The following is a 24,275-nucleotide window of genomic DNA, read 5'->3' as shown; positions in this document are numbered from 1 at the left end:
CTAAAGTTTTGCTCGTAAGTGTACATGGGAATATTCTGTGTATAAAAAAAAAAAAAAAAAAAAAAAAAAAAAAAAGTATGAATTCCTAAGGGACCAAACTGCTGAGGTCATCGGTACCTAGACTTATACACTAGTTAAACTAACTTATGCTAAGAACAACACACACACATACGCAAGGCCGAGGGAGGACTCAAACCTCCGGCGGGAGGGGCCGCGCAATCCGTGACACGGCGCCTCGAACCGCGCGGCCACTACGCGCGGCTATTGTGTGTATCATTTGTAGTTTACCAGAAACAGCAGATGATGAACACAGTAATTTTCGTAGCTTAAAAATATTTGTACGTGCATACGCAGAAGCGAGACAGTCTCAAAAGCCGACTTACATGGTTGACATTGGCGCAACACCGTTAAGTCATCGATGCGCATCTCTATCACATCGCCCAGCGCGATATGGAATGCTGGTCGCACCTCGCAACCTGTACCGTACGATACACATATTGTGAAGGAAATTTCAAGTCATCTGTGCTTAAAAATGTTTTATATACACTACTGGCCATTAAAATTGCTACACCAAGAAGAAATACAGATGATAAACGGGTATTCATTGGGAAAACATATTATACTAGATCTGACATGTGCTTACATTTTCACGCAATTTGGGTGCATAGATCCTGAGAAATCAGTACCCAGAACAACCACCTCTGGTCGTAATAACGGCCTTGCTACGCCTGGGCATTGAGTCCAACAGAGCTTGGATGGCGTGTACAGTTACATCTGCCCGTGCTGCTTCAACACGATACCACAGTTCATCAAGAGTAGTGACTGGCGTATTGTGACGAGCCAGTTGCTCAGCCACCATTGACCAGACGTTTTCAGTTGGTGAGAGATCTGGAGAATGTGCTGGTCAGGGCAGCAGTCGAACATTTTCTGTATCCAGAAAGGCCCGTACAGGACCTGAAACATCTGGTCGTACATTATCCTGCTGAAATGTAGGGTCTCGCAGGGATCGAATGAAGGGTAGAGCCACGGGTCGTAACACATCTGAAATGTAACGTCCACTGTTCAAAGTGCCGTCAGTGCGAACAAGAGGTGACCGAGACGTGTAACCAATGGCACCCCATACCATCACGCCGGGTGATACGCCAGTATGGCGATGACGAATACACGCTTCCAATGTGCGTCCACCGCGATTTCGCCAAACACGGATGCGACTATCATGATACTGTAAACAGAACCAGGTTTAATCCGAAAAAATGACGTTTCACCATTCGTGCACGCAGGTTCGTCGTTGAGTACACCATCACAGGCGCTCCTGTCTGTGATGCAGCGTCAAGGGTAACGCAAACGTCGTCGAACCGTTCGTGCAGATGGTTGTTGTCTTGCAAACGTTCCCATCTGTTGACTCAGGGATCGAGACGTGGCTGCACGATCCGTTACAGCTATGCGGATAAGATGCCTGTCATCTCGACTGCTAGTGATACGAGGCCGTTGGGATCCAGCACGGTGTTTCGTGTTACCCTCCTGAACCCACCGATTCCATATTCTACTAACAGTCATTGGATCTCGACCAACGCGAGCAGCACTGTCGCGATACGATAACCGCAATCGCGATAGGCTACAATCCGACCTTTATCAAAGTCGGAAACGTGATGGTACGCATTTCTCCTCCTTACACGAGGCGTCACAACAACGATTCACCAGGCAACGCCGGTCAACTGCTGTTTGTGCATGAGAAATCGGTTGGAAGCTTTCCTCATGTCAGCACGTTGTAGGTGTCGTCACCGGCGCCAACCTTGTGTGAATGCTCTGAAAAGCTAATCATTTGCATATCGCAGCATCTTCTTCCTGTCGGTTAAATTTCACGTCTGTAGCACGTCATCTTCGTGTTGTAGCACTTTTAATGGCCAGTAGTGTGTATGAACTTTCTTCCTTTAGTTTTCTTGTGCGTTGTCCTGCATCAACATGCCAACTAACCGATTCGGAATGTTTACTTTAGAGGGCGGCCAGAAGTTCTTCTGTCACCATCACCACATTGTTACATTCCCCCCCCCCCCCCCCCCGTCCCTCCCGCTCCCCACTGTCTGCTGTAGCGTAATTCGTATGGAAATGGGAAATGTTTCCAAACTGTCTGACGGACGCGGGACTTGGGTACCAGCCTTAGAAGGATGGGGAAACCACCTAAATACCACATCCAGGCTGCCCGGCACACGGGCCCCCATCATTAATCCTCTTAAAAGACTGTGAGGGTCAAACGATTCACCTCGGATGACGACGTCCAGCTGTACATGCGGAACTGGTTAACATCGCAGACTCGGGAATTTTATGAGACAACCATTAGCCGCCTTGTGTCACAGTGGGACAAGTGTCTCAACATCCAGGGTCAATACTTCTAACATGCACGTTCTGGTTTCTGTAATTATGCCTCCGGCTCGTTTCTTTTAGAACACCCCTTACAGATGATCTTACAAAAAAATTAATAAACTTTTGATGGTAGCATTCTTAACGTCATTCACACACTTTCAACAAGTTACTGTAATGAGTAACCCCTTAGCAGAGAAATAGCAACTCGATAATTTGTGTCCAGCTTTGCCGGAGTAGCTGATACTCTAAAACTGGAAACTGCCTGGGCTCATACCGTGGAATTCTTGGAATTTTTCGAGTTGAGGCCACAATAACGTCCTCTTAAGAAGAGCTCAGGATTGCAGCTGAAAGTGAAACAGTCCGCTGCTCGTGGTCGTGCGGTAGCGTTCTCGCTTCCCGCGCCGGGGTTCCCGGATTCGATTCCCGGCGGAGTCAGGGATTTTCTCTGCCTCGTGATGACTGGGTGTTGTGTGATGTCCTTAGGTTAGTTAGGTTTAAGTAGTTCTAAGTTCTAGGGGACTGATGACCATAGATGTTAAGTCCCATAGTGCTCAGAGCCATTTGAACCATTTGAAAGTGAAACAAAAACGTGATTCGTGCTGTCTTGTCGCTTGTCGTATGGCGAGGCGCATCGCGTACCGTATCGTCCCAGTGGGAACACGAGTGTTGCACTGAAAAGCGTCCGCGTCTCGCGACATTTATTCCAACAAGTCGTATCGTCTCAGTGAGAACCGCGCCACATGTGTGTGTGTGTTGTGAAAGTTGGCAGGTGGGTGGACCACTGGAGGCTGTTGGGTCGCTCTGGAATATCTGGTTACCGCATTTTCACAAGCTACACACACTCAGTCTGCAAGTATTCAGAGCCTCATTAAGGCAGTGCGATATTCTGGATAGGGAGCAGGGTTGCCAAGTGTCCCGAACTAACTAGTACTACCCTCATGTTTCTGTTGAAAACCCGACTCCTGACTACACTTCGTCGCAAAATGTAAAAATACTAATTACACCTAAACGGATATTATTTCACATAACGGTTTAAACTCGTACGGCTGAAAATCCACGATGCAAGAAGCAAAAAAGTCTAGTAAACAGGGGCTCTGAAATGTATACCTTAAGAGCTGTGAGCACTTCTTTATCTTCGATACTGTGAAACAAGGCTTTTCTATTTCAAGCTCTTTGCTTCCCATATTTTGGGAGGAGGTAGTGCCGACATAAACAAAAAAAATATCTAGTAAGCGGGAGCTCCAAAATACATACCTTAAGACCTACGAGCACTTGTTCAGTACAACAGATGTTTCACAGTCGCCAAGATAGCTCTTAGCCCTCTAGTGCATGATAAATGGTTCAAATGACTCCGAGCACTATGGGACTTAACATCTTAGGTCATCAATCCCCTAGAACTTAGAACTACTTAAACCTAACTAACCTAAGGACATCACACACATCCATGCCCGAGGCAGGATTCGAACCTGCGACCGTAGCAGTCCCGCAGTTCCGGACTGCAGCGCCTAGAACCGCACGGCCACCGCGGCCGGCAGTGCATGATATTTTCTTTATTAAAAAAAAGTTCTTACAAGTGGGGGACATACAATTTAAGTAATGGCAAAATGTTTAAAAAATTCTGCTGTTCAGTTTGATGATTTTTAAGAGATTTTATTGGCTTGATTCATAAATGAGTCATTGTGTATTGGGACATCTAATGCATATATGAATCCCCCTTAATATTTTGTGTCATAGAAGTTTTTCACTTATCTTGGAAAAATCATGTCATAGAAATTTCAAAAAACCCATTTATATTTTATGATTACGCATGTAATGATGTACGAGACAGGCGAAATACCCTCAGACTTCAAGAAGAATATAATAATTCCAATCCCAAAGAAAGCAGGTGTTGACAGATGTGAAAATTACCGAACTATCGGTTTAATAAGTCACAGCTGCAAAATACTAACGCGAATTATTTACAAACGAATGGAAAAACTGGTAGAAGCCGACCTCGGGGAAGATCAGTTTGGATTCCGTAGAAATGTTGGAACACGTGAGGCAATACTGACCTTACGACTTATCTTAGAAGAAAGATTAAGGAAAGGCAAACCTACGTTTCTAGCATTTGTAGACTTAGAGAAGGCTTTTGACAATGTTGACTGGAATACTCTCTTTCAAATTATAAAGGTGGCAGGGGTAAAATACAGGGAGCGAAAGGATATTTACAATTTGTACAGAAACCAGATGGCAGTTATAAGAGTCGAGGTGCATGAAAGGGAAGCAGTGGTTCGGAAGGGAGTGAGACAGGGTTGTAGCCTCTCCCCGATGTTATTCAATCTGTATATTGAGCAAGCAGTGAAGGAAACAAAAGAAAAGTTCGGAGTAAGAATTAAAATCATGGAGAAGAAATAAAAACTTTGAGGTTCGCCGATGACATTGTAATTCTGTCAGAGACAGCAACGGACTCGGAAGAGCAGTTGAACGGAATGGACAGTGTCTTGAAAGGAGGATATAAGGTGAACATCAACAAAAGCAAAACGAGGATAATGGAATGTAGTCGAATTAAGTAAGGTGATGCTGAGGGAATTAGATTAGGAAATGAGACACTTAAAGTAGTAAAGGAGTTTTGCTATTTGGGGAGCAAAATAACTGATGATGGTCGAAGTAGAGAGGATATAAAATGTAGACTGGCAATGGCAAGGAAAGCGTTTCTGAAGAAGAGAAATTTGTTAACATCGAGTATAGACGTGTCAGGAAGTCGTTTCTGAAAGTATTTGTATGGAGTGTAGCCATGTATGGAAGTGAAACATGGACAATAAATAGTTTGAACAAGAAGCGAATAGAAGCTTTCGAAATGTGGTGCAACAGAAGAGTGTTGAAGATCAGGTGGGTAGATCACGGAACTAATGAGGAGGTATTGAATAGGATTGGGGAGAAGAGAAGTTTGTGGCACAACTTGACTAGAAGAAGGGATCGGTTGGTAGGACATGTTCTGAGACATCGAGGGATTACCAGTTTAGTATTGGAGGGCAGCGTGGAGGGTAAAAATCGTAGAGGGAGACCAAGAGATGAATACACTAAGCAGATTCAGAAGGATGTAGGTTGCAGTAGGTGCTGGGAGATGAAGGAGCTTGCACAGGATAGATTAGCATGGAGAGCTGCATGAAACCAGTCTCAGGACTGAAGACCACAACAACAACAACAAACGCAGGAACCAGGCATTCAATTTTTAAACCTAATTAATTCTGAAAGAATATTAACTTCAGGACTTAATACCGTTACAGTAATTTTTTTGCTGTAACTCGCGTGGAGTGAAACTGTAAAAAACAATTTGCGCCTTTATTGCGACACACTACATTTACTGCATACCACAAAGGTTTCTTTGCACGTGTTGAAATTTGCGCCGTGCTCTTGTGGGATTCCATTTTGGGAATCACACGGTCACATCGCGTATCTGGCGGGGGAAGTGGTGCTGTTGGACCTTTACATTTCTTCGCTGCGTAATTATACTGTACTTCAGAAGGAGGTCTCCCTCGTTTCGGCGCTGCAGAATGTCCACTAACGCACAGAACAGTTGAAAGTTCAATCCGAACGCTGACGCCGGCCGCGGTGGTCTAGTGGTTCTAGGCGCGCAGTCTGGAACCGCGGGACTGCTACGGTCGCAGGTTCGAATCCTGCCTCGGGCATGGATGTGTGTGGTGTCCTTAGATTAGTTAGGTTTAAGTAGTTCTAAGGTCTAGGGGACTGATGACCACAGAAGTTAAGTCCCATAGTGCTCTGAGCCATTTCGAACGCTGACTGTTTCATCGAGCCTTTGGGAACATGCAGCTTTCTATGCAGCAACTAGGAATTGACTCGTTATGTCAACAATATGATAAAGCAGTCGCATGTACCATTTCCTAATCCACACAGAAATACAGTGACGTCTAAAAAGCTGTCAAGTAAATCAAAAAATTCCATATGGGCCTCTGGTTGAGTTCCAGCGAACGTAGATCGTAAACATACACTTCTATTGTCTTTCCACAAAGCTGCTGATATCGGTGTTTTTGTATGTCGTGCAGTGGTCGACAGAAAATTCTCGTTTTTCTTTTTTCACAATATGATAATTTGGAAGTTTACACTAAGGGCTTCTGTTCCTTCTGACAGTGCCCAAATCATGGCTGCCTTGTTCATCCAAGTATGAAATCAGTGGAAGGCTGGTACGGTAACTATCAAAGTGGACTTTGTGAAACACTCCTTATAAGATCTGACAACTATAGTTCCACTATTTCCCAATTCTGGTTCGTGATGAAGTCGGTTTTCAGCTCAGTTTCAGCTCCTGTATATATTTAGAATATATAGGCAAATCCAGACACAAGAAAGAGAAAAAATAACACATAACACCATTTTTGAGGTTTCTGAGGCATATACTTCCTGGCTTCTTGCTGAACCTGTGCTCTGGCAGCTGGAACTTCAGATTGTATATGTTGGTCATCTGATAGGCTATCAACCAGGGAGTCCACAGATTTAGTTTCAGCAAGAATGCTATGAACACAATATTCCTCTTCAGAGAAACCTTTAGTCTGATGAGAGCAGAGTTGGTAAACCTGTATGAAACAGCCATTACATCAAGTTACCCGCATTCAGTAGCGATCAGGACAATTATACCTGTTGTTACTGTGCTTTTTAAACTTCGTTAACACCGGAGTAGGCTGACCAGACGTCTCGATTTTGCCGGGACAATCCCCGTTTTCAAATAAATGTCCTGGTGTCCCGAGAAAATTCATCGGGACAAATAACTGTCCCGGTTTTTTATCGAGATTTTAAATGCGTTCAATAATATTTTTCATTTAATAAAGTGTTTGTGAAAAACAAGCTTCCTAAATGTAGAACGTTATACAAATTAGTATTTTCACAGTATGTAGGACTACTGCATTTGGTTTAACCAGTCCTGTGCCCTAAGAAAGAGTAAGAAATATGTTTACAAGAAAAGGGTATTACCTACCATCTGCTGTAACTTACCGAGCTTCCGCTTTACGGCCCTCGAAAGTGAAACCAAAATCAAAGGAGGTATAAAGGAGCGTCACTTAAACCACTTCTCCCAACGGGACTGCAGCTTCACTGAAGCGCCAAACTGTTATAGGCATGCTTATTCACATACTGAGATATGTAAACAGGCAGAAGATGGCACTGCGGCCAGCAACGCCTATATAAGACAACAAGTGTCTGGCGCATTTGTTAGATCGGTTACTGCTGCTACAAGGGCAGGTTGTCAAGATGTGAGTGAGTTTGAACGTGGTGTTATAGTCCGCGCACGAGCGATGGGACACAGCAACTCCGAGGTAGCGATGAAATTGGGATTTTCCCGTACGAACATTCCACGAGTGTACCATGAACATCAAGAGTCCGGTAAAACATCAAATCTGCATTGCCGGAAAAAGATCCTGCAAGAACGGCGGGATCAACGACGACTGAACAGAATCGTTCAACGTGATGGAAGTGCAAGCTTTCCGCAAATTGTTGTAGATTTCAGTGCTGGTTGATCAACAAGTGTCAGCGTACGAGCCATTCAACGAAACATCATCGTTGTGGGATACCCTTGATGACTGCAAGACACAAAGTTTTACCCCTCACCTGTCGCCGTCAACACTGACATTGCATTGTTGATGACTGGAAGCATGCTGCCTGATCGAACGAGTCTCGTATCAAATTGTATCGAGCGGATGGACGTGTGCGGGTATGGAGACACCTCATGAATCCATATCAGCAGGGGACTGTCCAAGCTGGTGGAGGCTCTGTAATGATGTGGGGGTGTGCAAATGGCTCTGAGCACTATGGGACTTAACATCTTAGGTCATCAGTGCCCTGGAACTTGTTGTTGTTGTGGTCTTCAGTCCTGAGATTGGTTTGATGCAGCTCTCCATGCTAATCTATCCTGTGCAAGCTCCTTCATCTCCCAGTACCTACTGCAACCTACGTCCTTCAGAATCTGCTTAGTGTACTCATCTCTTGGTCTCCCTCTACGATTTTTAACCTTCACGCTGCCCTCCAAAGCAAAATGTGTGATCCCTTGATGCCTCAGGACATGTCCTACCAACCGATCCCTTCTTCTAGTCAAGTTGTGCCACAAACTTGTCTTCTCCCCAATCCTATTCAATACCTCCTAATTAGTTACGTGATCTACCCATCTAATCTTCAACACTCTTCTGTTGCACCACATTTCGAAAGCTTCTATTCGCTTCTTGTCCAAACTATTTATTGTCCATGTTTCACTTCCATACATGGCTACACTCCATACAAATACTTTCAGAAACGACTTCCTGAAACATCTATACTCGATGTTAACAAATTTCTCTTCTTCAGAAACGCTTTCCTTGCCATTGTTAATCTTCATTTTATATCCTCTCTACTTCGTCCATTATCAGTTATTTTGCTCCCCAAATAGCAAAACTCCTTTACTACTTTAAGTGTCTCATTTCCTAATCTAATTCCCTCAGCATCACCCGACTTAATTCGACTACATTCCATTATCCTCGTTTTGCTTTTGTTGATGTTCACCTTATATCCTCCTTTCAAGACACTGTCCATTCCGTTCAACTGCTCTTCCAAGTCCTGTCTCTGACAGAATTACAATGTCATCGGCGAACATCAAAGTTTTTATTTCTTCTCCCTGGATTTTAATAGCAACTCCAAATTTTTCTTTTGTTTCCTTTACTGCTTGCTCAATATACAGATTGAATAACCCTAGAACTTAGAACTACTTAAACCTAACTAACCTAAGGACATCACACACATGCATGCCCGAGGCAGAATTCGAGCGTGCGACCGTAGCAGTCCCGCGGTTCCGGACTGCAGCGCCTAGAACCGCACGGCCACCGCGGCCGGCTTTCGGGGGGGGGGGGGGGGGGTGCAGTTGAAGCGATATGGGACCCCTGATACGTCTAGATACGACTTGATAGGTGACACGTACGTAACCATCCTGTCTGATAACCTGCATCCATTCATGTCCATTGTGCACTCCGACGGACTTCGGGCAATTCCAGCAGGACAATGCGACACACCACACGTCCAGAATTGCTACAGAGTGGCTCCAGAAACACTCTTAGAAGTTTAAACACTTCCGCTAGCCACCAAACTCCCCAGTAAAAATGGTTCAAATGGCTCTGAGCACTATGGGACTTAACATCTATGGTCATCAGTCCCCTAGAACTTAGAACTACTTAAACCTAACTAACCTAAGGACAGCACACAACACCCAGCCATCACGAGGCAGAGAATATCCCTGACCCCGCCGGGAATCGAACCCGGGAACCCGGGCGTGGGAAGCGAGAACGCTACCGCACGGCCACGAGATGCGGGCAAACTCCCCAGTAATGAACGTTATTGAGCATATCTGCAATGCCTTGCGACGTGCTATTCAGAAGAGATCTCCACCCTCTCGCCCTCTTACAGATTTATGGACGGCGCTGCAAGACTCAGGGTGTCAGTTCCACCTCACCCCCCCTATCCTCGTCCCCCCAGCCCCCCAAGCACTACTTCAGACGCTAGTCGAGTCTATGCCACGTCGTGTTGCGGCACTTCTGCGTGCTCATGGGGCCCTACACGGTATTAAGCAGTTGAACCAGTGTCTTTGGCTCTTCAGTGTATATGGAAGCAAATTTTGTGAAGAATGTGAGCAATGCGGCATGTGCACATGTCACTCTTGACCTAACAATTTGCAGTACATCGAAATGTTAAATTTTAGTATGAAATGTGTAATTTGTATTTGATTACTGATTAGTAATTTTACCTAATTTTCAGGCTTTACAAATTGTACTAAGTAACCAGTAAGCGACTAAACACTGCGGAGAATATATCCAAGCTATTACAATAAAGAAGTAGGTATGTATGAGTCTATTTTATTTCTGAAGGAAAGAGTTTTATTGTGTATCAAGTAGCTACATTTCCCATTCCATTTCACAAAATGAAGATACATTTTTGCAATGGGTTTTTCAGGTGCTGCATCGCCATAGACCTATTATCATTTTCAGAATACTCTGTGACTGTAAGGAAAGTTTGTACTTGATGGGCTATCTGCGCATGCGGAACAAATTGCGGGAAAAAAGGGGGGGGGGGTACGGTCGTCGCTTGCTTGGCCTTTAGGAATTCAGTCGCTATGGAGCGCTTGCCGGGAGCGGACCTCGCGTTCTGTGTGTAAGAATTTTAAGAAAACGGTGATTCGTCGACTGTAGCACGGAGGAAGATTTGCAGTGATCGTGGATTGCATAATGTAAATGATGCTCCAATTCTTCCCCTTATCTGGAAATGCATCAAAACGTTTGAGGAGACCGATTCAATGTTGACCAAACCGAAATCTGGTTGACCAAGGTCATCAAGAACGGACGAATCTGTGGAGAGTGTAAATCGGTCTGTTCGTGACGATCCTCTCCTTGGTATGCGTGCAAGTTCTTTGAACGTGCATGGGTCACCACTGCACCGAATCCTGCAAAAGACCTTACACTGCTTCCTTACAAAATCCAATTGGTGCCAGAATTACAGCCTCGGGATGCCACACATTGGCTGCAGTTCGTTGCAAGGATGTGACTGAGTGCCTTCATTTAACATCATGTTTTCTGGCGACGTTCATTTTCACTTGAACGGTCACGCCAATAAGCAGACCCGCCGGCACTGGAGGTCAAAGAATCCTGAACAGAAACGTGAGAAACCCTTTTATTCGCCAAAAGTTGCTGTAAGGGCTGCAATGTCGGCTGGAAGAGTAATTGGCCTGTACGTTTTCGAGGACGAGAGCGGCCACGCAATGACAGTGAATGCGGAACGTTACGTGACGGTGTTAAATGACTTTTTGGTGCGTGAACTGCAAAACTTCCATTATAACCAAAGAACATGGTTACAGCAAGACGGAGCCACAGCACACACGTGCAATGCATCTACACACCAGGTTTCGTGAAATTTTCGTTGGCAAATTGATCCCCAAGAAGGATGACATAAATCGGCACCCTTGTAGTCCAAATTTGAGCTCCGTGGATTTTTTCCTTATGGGGATATGTCTAATCTAAAGTGTATGTCAAAGAACCGACTTCTCTGGAGCAACTGAAACAAAATATCCGTAGCGAAGTGGCAGCCAACCCATTGTTTGCATGGCGAGCCGTCAAACAAAATGTTATGCAAGGTTCGCAGGAGAGCTTCTGTAAAGTTTGGACGAGGTACTGGCAGAAGTAAAGCTGCTCGGGTAGCTCAGTTGGTAGAGCACTTGCCGGCGAAAGGTAAAGGTCCCGAGTTCGAGTCTCGGTCCGGCACACAGTTTTAATCTGCCAGGAAGTTTCATATCAGCGCACACTCCGCTGCAGAGTGAAAATCTCATTCTGGAAACAAAATGTTGTTAATCGTTTAAATGAGTGTCCTGGTCGTGCTGGATTGCATTGAAATGACATTACTTTTAAGAAGTAAATTCCTATATTGTATATTTGAGTAATAAATAAAGATTTTGTCGATAGATTTCAACTTCCATTTTATTTTGAACATCATGTATAATCTTTCTTTTATCTCCTCACTGGTGACAAAATGATGTCCTATCATGGTTCTCTGCAGCCTCGGCAGTAGAAAGAAGTCGCTGGGGGCCATGTACGGCTTATACGGCAGCTGAGGCAACATAACGGTTTTGTTTTTTACAAAAAAATCACGAACAAGCGCTGAGGTGTAAGCGGGAGCATTATCGTGATGCAACTTCCACGAGTGTTTTTGCTAAAATTCTGGTCGCTTTCTTCGGATTACTTCACGCAAACGGCGCATAACTTCAGGTAGTACTCCCTATAGAACGTAGACCGTAATGAGGAACTCATGATTCACTGTCTAGTTGCAATCGAAGAAAACTGTGAGAAGAACATTCATAGTGATAGAACTTGTCGAAATTTTTTTCGGTCTTTGCACTTTAGGCAGTTTCCAATCGGACGATTAGGCCCACCTTTTAAAATCTTATTCAGAAGTTCTGGATCGTTTTCGAATTCATTCAGCAATTCCTAAGCGATGTCTGCGGGCTTCGTTTTTCGTCGAAATTCAACAATTACTGGACTTAGCGGACAATGTTTGCAGCCACACGTTTCATGTCCAAAACATCCGAAAAAATTGCTTGCCAAAGAACATGCGAGCCAAAGAACATGCCGGTATCATCAGCAACCTCTCTGATGCTGATTCGGCGATTTTCCTGAACATTTTCTTCTTCCGTGTTAGGGAATCCAGGGGGATCGTCGTCTCGTCTTCTCCACCCTCTTTGAAACTTTTATACCACTCGTAAACTCTTGTTTTACCCACAGTAGATTCGCCAAAATCCACAGTCAACATGTTGAATGCGATGCTGCATTTTGTTCCATTTTTCTAGCAAAACGTAATGCAAATTCTTTGATTCATCTTTTTCAAAAGTTAAATTTCGCTGAGAACTTGAAAACACTTGTAACATTTCTCTTGCTCTTTGATCAGACCCCGTATATTCCCTGACAATTTTCGCTGGCTTTTCACTACAGCTGAGAAGAAAATTTAAAAGCAGAACGCTAATTACCGACGAGCAACATAGCTTGAAGAAAGGCTAGATTTTCACACAGGTTACTAGCAGTTGGAAAGATTTATTACATCATTCCAACGGAAGGAGGTACATGGCTCGTGTTGTCTGTAGTTCAACCATGCCTAGACGGTCAACACCGCGGATCGATCGCGTCCTCAGCCAGGACGGGCTCTCAACAAGGCAAGTGTCCAGGCGTCTCGGAGTGAACCAAAGCGATGTTGTTCGTACATGGAGGAGATACGGAGAGACAGGAACTGTCGATGACATGCCTCGCCCAGGCCAGCCAAGGGCTTCTACTGCAGTTGATGACCGCTACCTACGGATTATGGCTCGGAGAAACCCTGACAGCAACACCACCATGTTGAATAATGCTTTTCGTGCAGCCCACATGACGTCGTGTTACGACTCAAACTGTGCGCAGTAGGCTGCATGATGTGCGACTTCACTCCCGACGTCCATGGCAACCACGACACCATGCAGCACGATAGAGATGGGCCCACCAACATGCCGAATGGACCGCTCAAGACTGGCATCACGTTCTCTTCACCGATGAGTGTCGCATATACCTTCAACCAGACAATCGTCGGAGACGTGTTTGGAGGCAACCCGGTCAGGCTGAATGCTTTAGACACACTGTCCAGCTTGTGCAGCAAAGTGGAGGCTCCCTGATGTTTTGGAAAGGCATTATGGGGGGGGGGGGGGGGGGGCGACGTACGCCGCTGGTGGGTGGTCATGGAAGACGCCGTAACGGCTGTACGATACGTGAGTACCATTGTCCGACCAATAATGCAACCACATCGTCAGGATATTGGCGAGGCATTCGTCTTGATGGACGACAATTTGCGCCTCCATCGTGTATATCTTGTGAATAACTTCCTTCAGGATAACGACATCGTTCGGCTAGAGTGGCCAACATGTTCTCCTGACATGAATCCTATCGACCATGCCTGGGATAGATTGAAAAGGGCTGTTTGTGAACGACGTGATACACTAACCACTCTGAGGGATCTACGCCGAATCGCCGTTGAGGGGTGGGACAATCTGAACCAATAGTGCCTTGATGAACTTGTGGATAGTATGCCACGACTAATACAGGCATGCATCAATGCAAGAGGACGTGCTACTGGGTATTAGAGGTACTGGCGTGTATAGCAATCTAGACTACCACCTCTGAAGGTCTCGCTTTATGGTGGTACAACATGTAGTGTGTGGTTTTCATGAGCAATAAAAAGGACGGAAATGATGTTTATGTTGATCTCTCTTCCAATTTTCTGTACCGGTCCGGAACTCTCGGAACCGAGGTGATGCAAACCTTTTTTTTTGATGTGTGTAATTTGTTTGAGGGGAGATGTCGATCGCGGGAATACGATTTTTATTTATTCACTTTTGACTTGAAAAACCTTAAAATAATGGAGATACATCAGTCATATAATTACAACTACATGTTATGAACGTAAACAACAATAATGATCAGGTCTTTCATATTTTCAATTTAACCAGCATTATAGCTTTATATTCGTGCGTTTACTTTCAAAGAAATTTATTGTGCTGGTTCTTTTCATTAAAAAGTAATGCAAAGCCTGTGTTTATTTTGTCCGTTCCCACCTCCTGGTGAAAGCATCTAATGTTTATATCCTCTATCCGGCGTTTGCAGGTGGACGTTTGAGTCTTTCGGCAGTTTGCTGTCAACTCCATTTCTTTTCCTGTGGCATTTATGCTGTGGACCTCTTGGAACTACGAGGTGTATGAAGACATTAATGAGACCGACAAAACTGCGAGCGCTTTGACAACTCTGTGTTGTTCTGCTTGTGTACACCGATGTATTCATCCCTTCTAGATGCTCAGCCCGATTGTCATCCGTAATCTGCTACGTTCGGGCGATGAGCTGGGCTACAATGTGACCGCGCATATACTGGCGTACTAATTTGAAAAATTCGGCCGTCTTCAGCCGATTTGAAAAACTCTGCCACCTGACAGCCGTTGTTGGTGGTCCCCAGAATCCACTGATATCTGTGCCACTGCGATCGCAGCGTTAGCCAAAGAACTTACAGTGGCGTTGACGAAGAAAAAAACAGAATAACAAATGTTGGGTATGGAAATGGGCCTCTCGTGCACGACGCCATGGGGCGCGTGGGTGGAAAATTGCATGACATTTCCTCACCCACAAACAGAAAGAATAGTAGATGAATGCAGGAGAAACAATAAAATCACAAACTTTATTACTCATTGTATAGTTAGAACCTCAGATATATTCATTTTCTTACAACTCTATTCTATTTACTCGAGCTCTTTCCCATTGTTTAAAAAACCATTCAACAGCCACGATCGCATAAAATATTTCTTTTTTTAAGACAACCTATTTCAACTGACTTTGCTGCCATCTTCAGGTCATAGAAATCTTTCTGTTGTAAAACGTGTTCATTTTACACTGAACCTTGGGCGCAAGATGTCAAAGTTGTCTGGTATTTAGGTTTCGGTGCTCAGTAAATTTTTTTTGCAGTTTATTATGTATCATTGCTTATAATTTTTTAATTGCTTACTTTTGTTTATTTATGTTGAAACCACTACACTAATCTCAGAAAATTCCACTTTTATTTATATCAATCTCTCAGCAAGTTCATGCACAGATACAACAGTCACACACTTCTCTTATTTTATTACCAAACTGCGAAATTCTTTGTTCAAACAGAGTGCTTAGAGAGACCTATGTAGGTCCTCTAAAAAGTACAGGATAACTAAAGAACCAATTGTAGTGACCAACCCCTGAAAGTTGTATCTAAATAAATCTAAAGACTTCTCAAATGAACCAAAGTTGATATCGATATAGCGGTTAGCTGTGTAGGAAGATGAATGAATAAATGTGTTGGGCTGAAAAAGAAAAGTAGTATAGCTCCTAAGTAGTTCTGAGCTTTCAAGTTAATGTCACGTTCATAACTGTAATGTATCCGTTATGCTATTTATTTTAATAAGTAGCTCTCAACTTGGCCGTTCCAGACTTTTCTTCAACAGAGAAATTTAAAGAGTTTATTGGAAATCAGAAATCAGGCATGGAAGATCCACATCAGAAGCCAGGTGACCACTAGACCTTGGTTACCATCTAAAGTTTCAGTTCAGCCACGTGTGTGTGTTTCACCTATTCCAAGAACAAAATGCAGACGGCATATTCAGACATATCTTAGTAGTGAGTGGATGTGTGACGGTTGTGTTGACAGGTGGAATTCCATCATCGAGATGGGTGTCATGCGGGACAATGGCCCGACCAAACCACGGCCACCGATGGCAGCACCGTCACCGAGGGTGGCATCGAGGACAGCACCTACTGTCTCTGCGAAGGCTACAGTTGCCTCATCAGCACCAACACCGAGGGCAGCACCACGGACAACACCTGCTGTCACTGTGAAGACTTCCCCAGCGCCACCTGCCTGCAGAAAGGAGGAGGAGAAACTCCGTGAAACCTCTGCACAAAGGTGAAGTTCTTCACTCGTCTACTCTTAAGCTTTCCCTTTGCAACATCTGGTATTTGAGGTTCAGGCTATGGTCTAATGCCTACTTCTCTGAAAAACGTTTCATCTCCTACAGTGGAAAATAACTTCAGCCAATTGCCAAACCAATAGATTTGCCTTGCTGCCAAAGTTAAGTAAGTAAGAGGCTCCAGTAGTGGCAGTTAGCATGCAACAGAATCTCACTAGGAAACCAACGGGATCAGGGCTGCAGTATGGAGTGTGACCTGGTGAAAATAGCCTCTGCAATGACCTATACCAATGTTGGGCTGGTGCCTGCTTTCAAGCAGCATGATCAACCCCAGTTGAACCACTCTGACAGGAGGGTAAATATGGAGATGGATCAGCTGCGTAGGGGGGCCACTCTGTCAGACATTGGATTGGTTCCTGTTGAGGCTATTGATAGGGGGGTTTCACAAGCCATGGCCTACACCTCAATAGGAAAGGGAAGGGTTTATTGGCAGGGTTATTAGCGAAATCCATAAGGGGGGACACTAGTACTCATGGATGTATCTCTTTTTTAGACTAATATCAGTGTCCAATGAGAAGTTCAGGGAGGCAGGTGCTCAAGAGGTCCAAAACTCACAAGATTATCACAACAGTAAAGTAAATAATAATGTTACCATATTTAACCAAAATATTGGTGGATTAAAGAAAAAGCAGATTCTCACAAAAGTAAAGTAAAAAACAATGTTACCATTTTCCACCAAAATATCCCGGGATGAAGAATAAAGTAAATAAGCTCCTGGTTTGTTTAGATAACATTGAATCGGATAATGTAATAGATATACTATGGCTGTCTGAGCATCACATTGTGTCTGATATGGAAAAGGTAAATATCAGTGGTTATAAACTAGCTGCACATATATGTAGAGAGAATAAGGTGAGAGGAGGAGTTGCCATATATGTCAAAATTTATCACTGTGTAAAAAGCTTAGATACAAAAAAGTTTTGTCTAGAGCAACATATAGAAGCATGTGCCTGTCAATTTACACTGAAGGAGGGCTCTTTTATAATTGTAACAGTATACAGTATATAGGTCCCCTTCAGGAAACTTTCATTTATTGCTGGAAAACTTGGATGCCTTGTTGTGCTATCTGCCAGATAGGGGAAAGCAAATTATTATTTGTGGGGACTTCAGTGTTGATTCACTTAAAGAGTGTAATAGGAAGAATGACCTGGAAGTCTTGCTCGGTTCTTTCAGTTTGACATCTGTCATTAATTTTCCTACTTGGGTAGTAAAGGACAGCAGCACATTGATAGATAACACTTTTATAGACCAAGATAAGTTTAAAAACATACATCCTTGTCCTGTTGAGAATGGCCTTTCTGATGATGGTGCTCAGCCAGTTACAGTATATGACATAGCTCCATTCAGTAATTCAAAGCTACCCTCCAAAGCTGTGCGTTCAATGAATGACTCAACAATTAGAAATTTCAGGGAAAATCTTCAGCAGTTAGTCTGGGATGAGGTGTACAAGGAACCTGGATGCTAATTTAAAATATAACTTATTTCATGATACACTTGTAAGAGAATTTGAAAACTGTTTTCCCATGAAAGTAGTTAAATCTAATTACCGAGCGAGGTTGCGCAGTGGTTAGCACACTGGACTCGCATTCGGGAGGACGACGGTTCAATCCCGTCTCCAGCCATTCTGATTTAGGTTTTCCGTGATTTCCCTAAATCGTTTCAGGCAAATGCCGGAATGATTCCTTTGAAAGGGCACGGCCGATTTCCTTCCCCATCCTTCCTTAACCCGAGCTTGTGCTCTGTCTCTAATGACCTCATTGTCGATGGGACGTTAAAAAAAAAGAAAGAAGTAGTTAAATCTAATTATAAGAAACCATGCAAAAAACATTGGCTTACTAAAGGAGTCAAAATATCTCGTAACCACAAAAGGGAACTGTATCTAACAACAAGAAACAGCCAAATATTATAAAAACTACTGTGTTACATTAAGAAAAGTTATTAAAAAGTCCAGAAGCATGTGCATCACGTCTGAGATTGATACCTCTGATAACAAAATCAAAACAATTTGGAATATTATTACAAGGGAGACAGGGCAACCAAGAGTACAGGATGACGGCGTTACCATCAAAGTGAATGGAAACTTGACAAACAACAAGCCGGAAGTTGAAAACATTTTGAATAATCATATTTTAAATGTTGTAGAGAAAATAGGATCTAAATGTTCATTAGAAGAAGCAAGGCAGTTAATGGAAGAGGCCTTACCCACACAATTTGATAGAATTGAAATTCCACCCACCTCTCTTTCTGAAATTAGGAAGATAATAAACTCTCTCAACAATAAAAGTTCACATGGAATTGATGGCATTTCCAGCTGGATAATAAAAGCTTGTTCCCAAGAGATAAGTGGGATTCTTAGCCACATATGTAATAGCCCTCTGAAGCAGTGTATTTTCTCAGATAGACTGAAGTATGCCATTGTTAAACCACTGCATAAAAAAGGGGATACATCTGATGTCAACAACTACTGCCCAATCTCTATTCTGACTGCCTTATTCAAAATTCTTGAAAAGGTAATGTATTGTACAGTAGCTTCACACCTTTGTAAAAATAAAGTTTTAACAAAATGTCAGTTTGGTTTTCAGAAAAGTTTTTCAACAGAAAATGCTATTTATACTTTCACTAATGAAATTAATACTCTGAGTAACCAGAAGTCTCCTGTTGGGATATTTTGTGATCTCTCAAAGGCTTTTGATTGTGTAAATCATGGAATACTGCTAGATAAGCTCAAGTACTGTGGTATAAATGGGACAGTGCTCAAATGGTTTAAATCATGCCTAACTGGAAGAGTGCAGAAAGTTGAAATAAGCAGTTGACATAATATGCAAAAAACTGGTGATTTCTCAAACTGGGGAACAATCAAGAATGGGGTGCCACAAGGTTCAGTCTTGGGTCCTCTGCTGTTCTTAATATATATTAATGACTTGCCATTCTGTATCCACAAAGATGCAAAGCTGGTACTTTTTGCCGATGATACAAGTAAAGCTATCACACCCAACAGACAAGAATTAACTGATGAAATTGTAACTGATGTTTTTCAGAATATCATTAAGTGGTCCTCTGCAAATGGGTTCTTATTAAACTTTGACAAAACACATTATATACAGTTCCACACAGTAAATGGAATGACACCATTAATAAATATAGACTTCGATCAGAAATTGGTAGCCAAGATAGAATATTCAAAATTTCTAGGTGTATGCATTGATGAGGGGTTGAACTGGAAAAAACACACTGAAGATCTGCTGAAACGTTTTGAGTTCAGCTACTTATGCTATTAGGGTCATTGCAAATTTTGGTGATGTACATCTCAGTAAATGAGCTTACTACGCCTATTTTCATTCTCTGCTTTTGTATGGCATCATATTCTGGGGTAACTCATCACTGAGTAAAAGAGTGTTCATTGCACAAAAGCATGTTATCAGAATAATTGCTGGAGTTCATCCAAGATCATCCTGCAGACACTTATTTAAAAAGCTAGGGATCCTCACTGTAGCCTCACAATGTATATATATTCACTTATGAAATTTGTTAATAACAATCTGAACAAATTCAAAAGTAATAGCAGTATAAATGGCTACAACACTAGGAGAAAGGATGATCTACACTACTCAAGGTTAAATCTAACTTTGGCTCAGAAAGGGGTAAATTATGCTGCCACAAAACTATTTGGTCACTTACCGAATAACCTAATAGCATCAAAAGTTTGACAGATAGCCATATAGCATTTAAAAGGAAATTAAAGGATTTCTGAACGGCAAATCCTTCTACTGATTAGATGAATTTTTGGATATAGTAAGTGGGTAATTTCCCCACACCCCACTATATATATATATATATATATATATATATATATATATATATATATATATATATATAAAAATTATAGAGGGAAACATTCCACGTGGGAAAAATTTATCAAAAAACAAAGATGATGTGACTTACCAAACGAAAGTGCTGGCAGGTCGAAAGACACACAAACAAACCCAAATATACACACAAAATTCAAGCTTTCGCAACAAACTGTTGCCTCATAAGGAAAGAGGGAAGGAGAGGGAAAGACAAAAGGATGTGGGTTTTAAGGGAGAGGGTAAGGAGTCATTCCAATCCCGGTAGCGGAAAGACTTACCTTAGGGGGAAAAAGGATGGGTATACACTCGCGCACACACACACATATCCATCCACACATATACAGACACAAGTAGACATATTTAAAGACAAAGAGTTTGGGCAGAGATGTCAGTCGAGGCGGAAGTGCAGAGGCAAAGATGTTGTTGAATGACAGGTGAGGTATGAGTGGCGGCAACTTGAAATTAGCGGAGATTGAGGCCTGGTGGGTAACGGGAAGAGAGGATATATTGAAGAGCAAGTTCCCATCTCCGGAGTTCGGATAGGTTGGTGTTGGTGGGAAGTATCCAGATAACCCGGACGGTGTAACACTGTGCCAAGATGTGCTGGCCGTGCACCAAGGCATGTTTAGCCACAGGGTGATCCTCATTACCAACAAACACTGTCTGCCTGTGTCCATTTATGCGAATGGACAGTTTGTTGTCATTCCCACATAGAATGCATCACAGTGTAGGCAGGTCAGTTGGTAAATCACGTGGGTGCTTTCACACGTGGCTCTGCCTTTGATCGTGTACACCTTCCGGGTTACAGGACTGGAGTAGTTGGTGGTGGGAGGGTGCATGGGACAAGTTTTACACTGGGGCGGTTACAAGGATAGGAGCCAGAAGGTAGGGGAAGGTGGTTTGAGGATTTCATAGGGATGAACTAACAGGTTACGAAGGTTAGGTGGACGGCGGAAAGACACTCTTGGTGGAGTGGGGAGGATTTCATGAAGGATGGATCTCATTTCAGGGCAGGATTTGAGGAAGTCATATCCCTGCTGGAGAGCCACATTCAGAGTCTGGTCCAGTCCCGGAAAGTATCCTGTCACAAGTGGGGCACTTTTGTGGTTCTTCTGTGGGAGGTTCTGGGTTTGAGGGGATGAGGAAGTGGCTCTGGTTATTTGCTTCTGTACCAGGTCGGGAGGGTAGTTATGGGATGCGAAAGCTGTTGTCAGGTTGTTGGTGTAATGGTTCAGGGATTCCGGACTGGAGCAGATTCGTTTGCCACAAAGACCTAGGCTGTAGGGAAGGGACCGTTTGATGTGGAATGGGTGGCAGCTGTCATAATGCAGGTACTGTTGCTTGTTGGTGGGTTTGATGTGGACTGACGTGTGAAGCTGGCCATTGGACATATGGAGGTCAGCGTCAAGGAAAGTGGCGTGGGATTTGGAGTAGGACCAGGTGAATCTGATGGAACCAAAGGAGTTGAGGTTGGAGAGGAAATTCTGGAGTTCTTCTTCACTGTGAGTCCAGATCATGAAGATGTCATCAATAAATCTGTACCAAACTTTGGGTTGGCAGGCCTGGGTAACCAAGAAGGTTTCCTCTAGGCGACCCATGAATAGGTTGGCGTACGAGGGGGCCATCCTGGTACCCATGGCTGTTCCCTTTAATTGTTGGTATGTCTGGCCTTCAAAAGTGAAGAAGTTGTGGGTCAGGATGAAGCTGGCTAAGGTAATGAGGAAAGAGGTTTTAGGTAGGGTGGCAGGTGATTGGCATGAAAGGAAATGCTCCATCGCAGTGAGGCCCTGGACGTGCGGAATATTCGTGTATAAGGAAGTGGCATCGATGGTTACAAGGATGGTTTCCGGGGGTAACAGATTGGGTAAGGATTCCAGGCGTTCGAGAAAGTGGTTGGTGTCTTTGATGAAGGATGGGAGACTGCATGTAATGGGTTGAAGGTGTTGATCTACATAGGCAGAGATACGTTCTGTGGGGGCTTGGTAACCAGCTACAATGGGGCGGCTGGGATGATTGGGTTTGTGAATTTTAGGAACAAAGTAGAAGGTAGGGGTGCGGGGTGTTGGTGGGGTCAGGAGGTTGATGGAGTCAGGTGAAAGGTTTTGCAGAGGGCCTAAGGTTCTGAGGACTCCTTGAAGCTCCGCCTGGACATCGGGAATGGGATTACCTTGGCAAACTTTGTATGTGGTGTTGTCTGAAAGCTGACGCAGTCCCTCAGCCACATACTCCCGACGATCAAGTACCACGGTCGTCGAACCCTTGTCCGCCGGAAGAATGACGATGGATCGGTCAGCCTTCAGATCACGGATAGCCTGGGCTTCAGCAGTGGTGATGTTGGGAGTAGGATTAAGGTTTTTTAAGAAGGATCGAGATGCAAGGCTGGAAGTCAGAAATTCCTGGAAGATTTGGAGAGGGTGATTTTGAGGAAGAAGAGGTGGGTCCCGCTGCAACGGAGGATGGAACTGTTCCAGGCAGGGTTCAACTTGGATAGTGTCCTGAGGAGTTGGATCATTGGGAGTAGGATTAGGATCATTTTTCTTCATGGCAAAGTGATATTTCCAGCAGAGAGTACGAGTGTAGGACAGTAAATCTTTGACGAGGGCTGTTTGGTTGAATCTGGGAGTGGGGCTGAAGGTGAGGCCTTTGGATAGGACAGAGGTTTCGGATTGGGAGAGAGGTTTGGAGGAAAGGTTAACTACTGAATTAGGGTGTTGTGGTTCCAGATTGTGTTGATTGGAATTTTGAGGTTTTGGAGGGAGTGGAGCTGGAAGTGGGAGGTTGAGTAGATGGGAGAGACTGGGTTTGTGTGCAATGAGAGGAGGTTGAGGTTTGCTGGAAAGGTTGTGAAGGGTGAGTGAGTTGCCTTTCCAGAGGTGGGAAACCAGGGGATTGGATAGTTTTTTGAGGTGGAGGGTGGCATGCTGTTCTAATTTGCGGTTGGCCTGTAGGAGGATGCTCTGAACAGCCGGTGTGGATGTGGGAAAGATTAAGGACTTTTATTAAGGATAGGAGTTGACAGGTGTGTTCATTGGCTAAGTTGATGTGTAGGTGAAGGATTAGGTGGGTGAGGGCAATGGATTGTTCAGTTTGGAACTGGTATAGGGACTGATGGAAGGAAGGGTTGCAGCCAGAGATGGGAACTTTAAGTGTGAGGCCTTTGGGGGTGATGCCAAATGTTAGACAAGCCTGAGAAAATAGAATATGGGAGCGTAATCTGGCTAGGGCGAAGGCATGTTTCCGGAGGGAATGTAAATAAAACTTAATGGGGTCGTTGTGGGGGTGTTGTGAGGGTGACATGGTATTAGAAGGTGGAAAGTGTGCCATGAGGCTGAAATGAAAATGAAAATAAAAATATATGGGGCGAGATAAAGGTGAACTGGAAAGTAACTGGAGATCTGGTGTGAAAAAGGCGAAAAGGTATTGGTTACAGCTGGGCTATGTTGGACTTGGGTTGGTAGACAATGATGTGCACAAAGGTTAGGTGGTTGTGTTGCCGCCAAAACACGTTAAAGGACGGAGAAATTCGGGAAAATTTCGAAAAAACTGCGTGTAATGTATTAAAAGGAGTGGTTTTGTGGTGGTAGATTATGAAAATGAGGCTAACAATTGTCTTACGAAGAAATAATGACGTTAAAACCTGTGGGAAGCAGCTAAAAATTATCAGTGATACGTGTACACCTTCTGGGTTACAGGACTGGAGTAGGTGGTGGTGGGAGGGTGCATGGGACAAGTTTTACACTGGAGTGGTTACAAGGATAGGAGCCAGAGGGTAGGGAAGGTGGTTTGAGGATTTCATAGGGATGAACTAACAGGTTACGAAGGTTAGGTGGATGGCGGAAAGACACTCTTGGTGGAGTGGGGAGGATTTCATGAAGGATGGATCTCATTTCAGGGCAGGATTTGAGGAAGTCGTATCCCTGCTGGAGAGCCACATTCAGAGTCTGGTCCAGTCCCGGAAAGTATCCTGTCACAAGTGGGGCACTTTTGTGGTTCTTCTGTGGAAGGTTCTGGGTTTGAGG

At 43.8% G+C, this 24,275-nt stretch overlaps 1 protein-coding gene across 6 annotated transcripts in view; it reads left to right on the top strand.

The window, feature by feature from the left end:
* The window catches only part of LOC126418892 (uncharacterized), a 277,815-nt gene that overhangs the window by 155,714 nt on the left and 97,826 nt on the right, over positions 1–24,275 (top strand). For 4 of the 6 annotated variants that reach the window (XM_050085907.1, XM_050085900.1, XM_050085901.1 and 1 more), the window contains one exon: positions 16,090–16,344. In XM_050085907.1, the coding sequence (XP_049941864.1) occupies positions 16,109–16,344 (236 nt within the window). In that variant the 5' untranslated portion in view covers positions 16,090–16,108. Of the gene's footprint in view, positions 1–10,122; positions 10,204–16,089; positions 16,345–24,275 lie in introns of all 6 variants that reach the window. The other 2 variants (XM_050085902.1, XM_050085905.1) reach the window with 1 other exon arrangement.

The sequence above is a fragment of the Schistocerca serialis genome, chromosome 9 (genome assembly GCF_023864345.2).
Source record: "Schistocerca serialis cubense isolate TAMUIC-IGC-003099 chromosome 9, iqSchSeri2.2, whole genome shotgun sequence".
In the NCBI taxonomy this organism is placed as follows: domain Eukaryota; kingdom Metazoa; phylum Arthropoda; class Insecta; order Orthoptera; family Acrididae; genus Schistocerca; species Schistocerca serialis.
The sequence above is the reverse complement of the archived record's forward strand: the minus strand, read 5'-3'. Positions and strand labels throughout refer to the sequence as shown.